Source organism: Echinops telfairi, unplaced genomic scaffold, assembly GCF_000313985.2.
Source record: "Echinops telfairi isolate 266 unplaced genomic scaffold, ASM31398v2 ScPeMD7_7458;HRSCAF=8496, whole genome shotgun sequence".
In the NCBI taxonomy this organism is placed as follows: Eukaryota; Metazoa; Chordata; class Mammalia; order Afrosoricida; family Tenrecidae; genus Echinops; species Echinops telfairi.
Window position 1 is genome coordinate 46,679,149 of NW_022111358.1, and position 9,076 is coordinate 46,688,224.

Sequence of the window (9,076 nt, forward strand, 5' to 3'; positions counted from 1 at the left end):
CCCCCGCCGCCAAGGATGGGAGTGGGGGTCAGGAGTTCAACCAGGGGAGAGAGGGATTACTGGGGGGCCTCCGCAGGAAGTATCCGCTGCGGGGAGTCATTGGCGCCGGCAGGCCCCCTCCCCTGGGGCCGCTCCGCTGGCCGGGCTCCCAGTGGGGTTGGTTGCCACCTGGGTGTGCGGGCAGAGCCCCAAGCCGCGTTCCTCGGCCCTCTGCCGGCCGGGCGGGGGCGCGGCAGGCTGCCCCAGCTGTGTGTCCCGTAGCCCGCGAAGCCGGATGCCCCCGCCGCCGGTGGATCCCGCGTCCCTGCCGGGTGCTCGTGCTGCTGAACCCGCGAGGCGGCAAGGGCAAGGCCCTGCAGCTCTTCCGGAGCCGCGTGCAGCCCTTGCTGGTGGAGGCCGACGTGTCCTTCACGCTGATGCTCACCGGTGAGTGTCAGCCTGTCCCAGCAAGGGCGACCGGTGCGCCGGGAGGGCCCCGTGGGGCCTGACCGCCCATCTCCCTGCAGAACGCCGGAACCACGCGCGGGAGCTGGTGCGCCAGGAGGAGCTGGGCCACTGGGACGGGCTGGTGATCATGTCTGGGGACGGGCTGGTGCACGAGGTAGGTGGCCCGTTAGGGGGCAGAGTGGGCCGAGTCTTCTCCAGCTGAGGTGTCTGGTCCCCCAGGTGGTGAATGGCCTCATGGAGCGTCCCGACTGGCAGACAGCCATCCAGAAGCCCCTGTGTAGCCTCCCGGGTGGCTCTGCCAACGCGCTGGCCGCCTCGGTGAACTATTATTCAGGGTGAGTGCCTCCTCCGGCTCGCTGGACACCCCACCCCAGGGGGCTGCTTTCCCACAAGCTCCCTCATGTTTCTTCCAGAGGTTTTTGCTGGTGGGCTGTTTGGAAGTAGGTGGCCAGTCCTTTCTTCCATGGCCCTTCTGGGTGGGTTGAGCCGTGTGCCTTCTCAGAGACCACGGGCAACTTCCCCTGCCCTTCTCTGCGACTATCCGGGCCTTCTGGTGTCCCCAGTTGGCTGCCTCAGCCTGCTCCATTTGTCCCTGCGCCTGCCAGCAGCACTGGGACCAAATGCCTGTGCGGCAGGCCAGGAGGGTTTGGGGGGTTCACGCCATGCCATCTTTTCTTCTGCAGGTACGAGCAGGTGACCAACGAGGAGCTCCTGACCAACTGCACGCTACTGCTGTGCCGCCGGCTCCTGACACCCATGAACCTGCTCTCCCTGCACACGGCCTCAGGCCTGCGCCTCTTCTCTGTGCTCAGCCTGGCCTGGGGCTTCATTGCCGACGTGGACCTGGAGAGCGAGAAGTACCGGGCCCTGGGCGAGGTCCGGTTCACCCTGGGCACCTTCCTGCGTTTGGCCTCCCTGCGCACCTACCATGGCCGGCTGGCTTACCTCCCTCCCGGGGCCGCTGCTGCCAAGATGTCCGCTGCGCCCGTCCTGGACCAGAGCGGCCCTGTGAACACGCACCTTGTGCCTCTGGACCGGCCGGTGCCCGCCCACTGGACGGTGGTGCCCGAGCAGGACTTTGTGCTGGTACTGGTGCTGCTGCACACCCACCTGGGCAGTGACATGTTTGCGGCGCCCATGGGCCGCTGTGCGGCCGGCACCATGCACCTGTTCTACGTCCTGGCAGGTGTGTCCCGGGCCACGTTACTCCGTCTCTTCCTGGCCATGGAGAAAGGGAAGCACATGGAGTTTGACTGCCCCCACCTGGTGCACGTGCCCGTGGCCGCCTTCCGCCTGGAGCCCAGGGATAGGGCGGGTGTCTTCACCGTGGATGGGGAACTGATGGCCAGCGAGGCTGTGCAGGGCCAGGTGCACCCAGACTACTACTGGATGGTCAGTGGCTGCGTGGAGCCTGCGTCCAGGCAGGGGCCTCCACAGACGCCACCTTCACGAGAGCCCTTGTGACTCTGAGGGTCTCGCTGGGCCTTAGTCCCCTCCAGGCCAACTCTACAGCCGACCAGGGACTCTCCCAGAGGAAAGAGGAATGGGAGGGCCCGGAGTCCAGCTGGCTGGGCCCCAGAGAGAAATCTAATAAAGTGACATTCCCAGCTTGTTGGTCCTGTCCCGAGGGCTGGGCTGTAGAATGGAGGGTCAGCCATACCGAGGAGCTGGCCAGCCCCTGGGAAGGGCTGCTGTGGGGGTGGGCTCCCACGATGACCCACTAGAACCCTCGGATCTGGAAGAAGCTTTAGAGCGCTGTCAGCCGCCTTCTTCGACAAGTGGGGAAACTGAGGGGTGGAGCCAGTACTGTCTGCCCCAAGGCCACATGGGTAGCTAGGGTGGCGAGTCCAAAGGGTGGCCCCCCAATGAAGCAGAGGCCAATCTCCCAAGTAGGGCACAACTGTTCTGGCCTATCACCCAGGTGATCTCACCTGCCCTGGACAGGTAGGTGCCAGTCTCAATGGCACCCCTAGCAGCTAGAGGGAGAACAGGCCCAACTGGTCAACCCCAGGTCTTTGGTAGCCATAGCTGTTGGGTGGCAGGCCTGGCTCAGGATGGGCCTTTATGATAAGCCTGCCCACAGGCCTGCTGACCCAGGCCAGGAAATGCAGCCTGTGGGGGACTGGCCCCCTGGCCAGGGAACCCTTCCCCCTTGGGCGGGGCCCCTGAAGAAGCAGCACCAGAGCCCAGGCGACTGGCACAGGCAGGTTTAATGGCGGCACCTTTCCTTCTCGTACATTGTCACGAGCCAAACCAAAATGCAAAACAAAAATGCAAGTAGAGTTCGTCACACTGCACTTGGTACAGATGTCGTCAGCAGGCGCATTCACACGTCCACGTGGACAACACACTGGGAGCCTGGCCCCCCGTCCTCCGGTGTGCTTTCGGCCAGCCCCCAGGGACTCTGGGCACCCCACTGTCCAGGCACAGCACAGGACGGCCAGCGGGCAACAAGACACAGCATGCTTTGGCTTTTGTGGAGGGTGGGGGTGGGGTGGGGTCTTTTTCCCCTAATAAGTGTTAAGCTGTTTTGCTCTTGAGATTTTATTGGTTTTCAACCTTAAATATTACATACATACACCAAAAATTATTGAGCTGCATTGCGCTCTAAGCAACCTCTGAACCTGGAGCTTCACATTATCAAAAGCTTAGAAAACTTGTAAACCTCAGCCAGTCTCTGGCGGGCGGCCTGCAGGCCGGCTCTCTGGAGGGAGCAGGCAGGGCCTGGGAACCCAGGGCTGGGGGTGCCTCCTTCCCACCCGAGGGAGGGGCAAGGGACAACATCTGAGTGGGGGTGGGGGAGAGGGGAGGGAAATGGTTGGGTGGCCGTGGTGCTCGGCCTGGCTCTTGCAGATCAGCCAGCACCACTGAGTGCCGGGAGCCAGGTGGGAAGTGCAAAGCACCCACAGTGGTCTCTCTCCCATAAGCCACCCACCCCCACACCCCCCCGAAACCACCCAGCTCCTGGCTTCTCTCAGAGCATCACCCAAAGGGCCAGAGCGCAGCCTGGGAACTTGTAAACCAGGTGGGGTTGAGGAGGGAGGGCCGGGATTGCTGGAGCAGCCCACATTGATGCAAGGCGGCCGCTAGTTTCCTGCCACTGGGCTGGCCTCCACTTTTGGCCCACGATGAGCTGGCAAGGGAGGGGACACGTGCCTGGGTGCAGCAGGGTTCAGGCTTCCTGGGCAGCGGGGCGCTTGTTCAAAGGTTGCTTCAGACGAGTGACACAGCATCTCAAGACTCTCGTAGCGGTCTAGCGTCACACTCGCCGGCAGGGGGGGGTAGCTGGGGGGCATGGGCAGGGGAGTCCAGCAGGGGTGGGCGGCTACTTGGCCTCAGCGCTGGCGGGCATACCGGCCTCCAGCAGCGCCGCCCGGAACTGGGCCAGCACGCCGCGGACACTCTTGATGAAGCCCTTGGAGAGCGGGAAGAGGGGGAAACCAATGTCGGGGTAACCACTCTTCTCTGGCAGGAAGCTGCGGTAGCTCTTCCTCCGCTTCTTTGGTCTGACGCTGGGTGGCACGGCTGTGTCCGCCGCCCCTGCCACCCCCTCAGCAGTCTGCTCTGAGTGGTCCCTGCTGGCGGCCGCCGCGCCACCCTCTGAGTCTGAGCCCTGCGAGGCCTCGCCAGGGCCCAGCCCACCGTCCTCGGGTTCCTCCCGGCCAGAGTCTGAGAGCTCAGCCCCCGTGGGCGGCTCTGGGGAGCCGCTGTCCCGAGGGCCGCCGCCGGGCAGCGCCTGCCGCTCCAGCAGCGCGTGCGTCTGCAGCCAGGACTCGATCCGGCTAGCCAGCCGCCAGCCACCGGCGCTGAAGTGCTGCCGGATCTCCTGCTCGAAGACCTCGGGCGGCCGCCGCACCAGCTGTGTCATGGACTGCACGACGCGGATCAGCGCCATCTCGTTGTAGCAGCGGCTGTTCTCGTAGCCCTCCTGCAGGCCGCGGTCACTGTCGAAGCCCGCCTCGTTGTAGTACGGCTCGTTCACCAGGATCAGACCTGGGGTTTGGGCGGGCAGGTGGGCATCTCAGTGGGGAGGAGCCCCCCACAGCAGCCCCATGCCCCTGATCCCACAGCCTCCCTGGCCCTCCGTACCTTGGATGGAGATGAGAACTTGGAGCAGGCTGGATTTGCTTGTCCACCTCTCTGTCCCCTGAAAGGACACCCAGCTCCGTCACCCTGTCCTCCATAGCGGGAGGTCCTGCCTGCTCTCTCCCCAGCCCCGGCCCGGGCCCACCGCCGCTCTCACCTTTCCGATCCAGGTGCCTAGGAGGCTGACACACACTTTCCCATTATCATACAGGTTGGGGTTCAGGCGGCCACTGCACTGGGAGAGGTAGCAGAAGTGTGGGGGCACGGCTGGGTAGATGTTTGGGAGCTGGATGTCGAACAGGTAGAGGCCATCCTCGTAGGGGGTCCGGGTGGGCCCCTTGATCAGGGCAGAGAAGAGGTCCTGAGGGGGCGGGGGGAGGGAGCGGGTCACTGCAGGCTTGGTGGGTGGGTAGGCAAATAGGCATGGTATGGAGTCAGCCACCCTGATGCCAACCCACCGGGCACCTTCAAATTGGGTTGTTTGGGCAATTGTTTCCCTCAGAAATAAGCACTTAATATGGATTCCTCAGGCTGCCTCCCCTGAACTGCGACAGGGCACGCAACAGGGACAGCCAATCAGAGACAAGAGAACATTCATGACCAGCAAGGCTGCACCGGCTTTTGGGGGCCAAGGGGTCGCCTAGCAGCCAGCAGACAGACGGAGGACTGAAGTCGCGGGGAAGACGGTGGCCAGCGGTGTTGTCAGTGCCGGGCAACGTGTGGGGTCAAGGGCCACTAGTGTGGATGTGTGTGGTGACGGGGGGCTAGGCGCAAACTGAGTGAGGCAGGTGGGACTCGTGGCAGGCCCTTGTTCAAAGATCATCCAACTTAAAAAATTTTTTTTTCATCCACTTTGTATTACATCACTTACGCTGCTGACCCTGCCCGCGCCTGGATTTCCCTGCATCCTCTTGTGGCATCCCCTGCCCTTTCACCAAATAACACCTGCTGGGCTGCAGGGCAGGCCGACTGCTTCCTCTCCCACACTGCCCTCCCCATGGTGCGTTCTCTGGAGGAGCAGGGATGGACCCGGAACTGGCTTCCACCTCCTTTTCTCGTCGGTGGCTGCCTGTGTTGGCCTTTTGGCCAGCGTCTAGCTGGGGGCCAGCCCAGGGGAACAACTGAGGTGGCAAAGGGCTGGGCTGCCTGTTCCCTCATCAACATCGCCCGAGGCCGGGGCCCACCATGGAGGGAGTGATGGAAAGGTGACAGAGAGGGGGTCGCAGGGGTTGCCTCGGGGAATGAGCTAGGCAGGTATGAGCAGGGGTCTCGGGCACGACCCCATGGAGTGACAAACTCCACAGCAGGCTGGTGGTGACAGAGACTCAGAGTCAACAAGGCCTGGTTAGAGAGCCCCTCTTGCCGGCTAGTCAGGGCCCCAGGAGGGCAAGGGTCCTTGAGGGAGCCTACTTCTGCCTGCAGCCTTCTAACACTCCAAAGTTCAGGCTTGGGTAAGAACTGGGCCCTGGGGGGGAGGGGGAACGGCGGCTCTGAGGCGGACCCGCTGGAAGCTCATCACCAGGCCTGGCTGCTGCAGTGCTGCTGCTGCCGCTGGATGGGTTTCAACTGCCAACCTTCGGGCTCATGGTTGAGCATGTCAGACTCTGCCCCCCACAATGGCTCCCAAGACAATGCTCAACTTCTTTTGAAGAGGGGAGAACCAGGACGAGACAGGTTTGGGGCACTACCAACCCCCACCCCATGCCCTGAGGTCTACTCGCCATTCTGTCCTCGAAGGTCTTGACCATGATCCCGTCGGGCAAGGAGGTGGCCAGCAGGGCCATCTCCTTCCGCACTGTGCTGAAGAACTTCTTGGCTTCTGGAGGCTGGAACTCAATCTTCTTAAAAGAGTGATTTGCTAGAGGGCGGGGGAGATGGGTCAGTGGGTGCTAGGGGCCCTAGGCGCTCCACCTAGATATGTGGCTGCCACTCTCGGGGCAAGTGAGCATGCCCATGCACCTGCCCGTCTCCAGGGAGGTCCTGGTACCTGCACGGGCATAGTTCCAGGATATCCTGGGCATGGGGGGGCAGTGTGTGGCTGTACAGGGAGTTTCCTGGGGTGCGATGAGAGGAGTCTTATGGCTACATGGGGAGCACTCTTGGGGTACACTGGGGAGGGTCTAGTGGCTCACACGGAGCAACCTTGGGGTCACTGAGGCATCAGATAGCTGCATGGGAAGTGGTCCTGGGGTACATGGGGGTGTCGGGTGGCTCCCGGGGAGCGTGCCGGGGCGGACTCACAGGGGGCAAACTCCAGCACCGAGAAGACCTCGCCCTTGGCGCTGGTGAAGGTGACTCCGGGCTTGCCGCCGCACTGCTGGCAGAGCACGGGGGTCTCGCTGGGCCAGTCGGCCTTCACGGGGGACTGCGCCTCAGGCTTGTCCTCCTTGCGCTCGGCCTCGGGCAGCGCCTCCCGCTTCTCCTCCTCGGCGATGGCCACGGTGTCCAGCGTCTTCTTGAGGTTCTCCTGAAGCTTCTTGATGTCATCCAGGAACTTCTTCTCCCGCGTGGGCTTCTCGGGCTCCACGGTGGGCGAGGTGGGCGAGCCGGTCAGCAGCTGCTCCACCGTCATGTTCTTCAGGCTCTCCAGGATCTTGATGGCCTCCTTCAGCTCCCGGAAGCTCTTCGGGGGGCCGTCCTTGCCGGCCTTCTCCATCAGCCCCGCCATGGGGGCGGCCATGGCCACCGCGCCCTGGATGGCGGCCGTGGCGGCCTCCTCACTGATGACCACGCCCTTGTCCTCGTCGGGGACGGCTGGCGGGGCGGGGGCAGGGTTGGGGGGCTCCTCGATCTTGGGGTGCTCGTCCTCCACCAGCCCGTTGTCCGTCTCCCAGCTGTCGCTGTCGTCCTCCCACTCGTCCGAGGACGCCCCGCTGCTGCTGCCCTCCACCGAGTCGTAGTCCGACTCCTCCATCTCCGACTCGATGTTGTACAGGTGCTGCCGAGACACAGGGGCTCGGACCCAGCCCTGCTCCCACCCAGCTGCCTGGGGTCAGCACCTGCCAGCCCCACCCCGAGGGCGACCTTCATGGTGGCACCAAGGGCGGGGCTGGCCCAGGCCACCTCCTGTTCCCTTCCCTAAGGTGGCGCTGGGAAAGGAGAGCTGGTGGGTGGGCAGGCAGTGCTCAGACGAGGGGGCTGAGGAGGGCCCAGAGCCCCCTCGGTATCTGTGTCTGCTGGACAGAGGAGCCCCAACTCCCTGAGAGGTCACTCACGTTGTCTTAGAACCCTTCCCTCTGCCGTCAAGTTGGCTCAGACTCACAGTGAGCCTGTGTACGGCTCTGAGGCCCTGGGAATCTTTACAGGACAAAGAGCCTCATCGCTTGGTTCGCAGCCCAGCGCTTACCAAGTGCGCCACCAGGGCAAACTGGCAGGAGGGAGAACCTGCTGGGTCTCCTGGGGTGTGAGTGGCAGCTGCCCTCCCTCTCAGAGGACACACACTCTACCTCAGGAAGGTCCGAGAACAGGGCGGGAGCGTAGGCCAGGCAGCTGGCCGTGGCTGGGCTCTGGGCAGAGGCTCACCTGGGGCAGGATGATGGTCTTGGAGTTGTCAGCCCACACCACCTCCACCTTGCTGCTTACATCCACGCGGGCCACCTGGCCCACTGATGGCTGTGGGGCAAACAGGACAGTCAGGTGTGTGGCTCTCCAGGTGAGGCCGGGGACGTGGTTGTCAACTGTCAGCGGGTGCCAGCCTGAAGCTGGGAGCAGTGAGGGTCAGGGCCAAGCTACATGTATGAGCCCTCCCCACACTGACACCCCTTCAGTTGACTTCTGCTGAGCCTGGGCCCCTCGAGGCCACTTCACATCTGCAGCCTTGTTGCTGCCAGGATGGGGGTTCCCGCCCCACGTGGGCTTTCTTCCTCACTTCCTGATACAGTTCAGTTTCAACGGCCAACTGAAGGGTGACCAAAGCAGATCACCAAAGAGACTGACTGTGTCACCACATGGCTGCCGAGTTACCTTCAAATGACATCATAACCACTGTCGTGTCATGCCGCTACACAACCTCCAAATGACATCGTTACACAAGTGCTAAACCACCGAGAGCTCGGCCCAGGCCACTTTCCTTGCCTGTCAGAGCTGCTCACCACCAGGCACGTGCTGCTAGAGCCACCGTCTCAATTCTGCCACGAGGGGAGCTGTCGGGACACTGCCCACGTGTCCACGACACCTCCCTGATATGCCACTGTGGGGACTGAACCTACCCATGTGCGGTGCTGGTCTCCTGGGCAGTGTTTCCGGTAGGGCTGGGAGCCCCCCGGTGGCTCCCTCAGGAACTGTAGCTGCAGCGCAGCCTGGCGCACAGCCCGGCCAGGCGGGTGGATGGTGCAGTACCTCGTCCTCCTTGGGAGGGGCCCCATCCTCAGTGTTGCCGATGCGGATGACGATATCTGTTGTGCGGAACCGGAAGTCAGGGTGGTCGGCGATGTCATACACGCTCACGTCCTCCTCTTCTCCAATCAGCTGTGACACAGGGTGGCTGGCTGTTAGCGAGGGGCCCAGCTGTCCACCCTGTTCTCCCATCCCCCATGGGGCCACG

General features: G+C 63.3%; 2 protein-coding genes across 2 annotated transcripts in view; one reads left to right on the top strand and one right to left on the bottom strand.

Annotated features, from left to right (window-relative positions):
* SPHK1 (sphingosine kinase 1) overlaps positions 1 to 2,054 on the top strand; it is a 5,022-nt gene extending 2,968 nt beyond the window's left edge. Inside the window, exons 2-5 of the mRNA XM_004709277.2 lie at positions 262 to 426; positions 507 to 601; positions 667 to 782; positions 1,131 to 2,054. Of these exons, the coding sequence (XP_004709334.1) occupies positions 262 to 426; positions 507 to 601; positions 667 to 782; positions 1,131 to 1,911 (1,157 nt within the window). The 3' untranslated portion in view covers positions 1,912 to 2,054. The remainder of the gene's footprint in view (positions 1 to 261; positions 427 to 506; positions 602 to 666; positions 783 to 1,130) is intronic.
* A 585-nt stretch (positions 2,055 to 2,639) lies between these two features.
* UBE2O (ubiquitin conjugating enzyme E2 O) overlaps positions 2,640 to 9,076 on the bottom strand; it is a 53,522-nt gene continuing 47,085 nt past the window's right edge. Inside the window, exons 12-18 of the mRNA XM_004709276.3 lie at positions 8,872 to 9,002; positions 8,056 to 8,145; positions 6,775 to 7,471; positions 6,255 to 6,391; positions 4,691 to 4,894; positions 4,537 to 4,594; positions 2,640 to 4,440 (exon numbers count right to left, since the gene is read on the bottom strand). Coding sequence (XP_004709333.2) covers positions 3,773 to 4,440; positions 4,537 to 4,594; positions 4,691 to 4,894; positions 6,255 to 6,391; positions 6,775 to 7,471; positions 8,056 to 8,145; positions 8,872 to 9,002 — 1,985 coding nt within the window. The 3' untranslated portion in view covers positions 2,640 to 3,772. The remainder of the gene's footprint in view (positions 4,441 to 4,536; positions 4,595 to 4,690; positions 4,895 to 6,254; positions 6,392 to 6,774; positions 7,472 to 8,055; positions 8,146 to 8,871; positions 9,003 to 9,076) is intronic.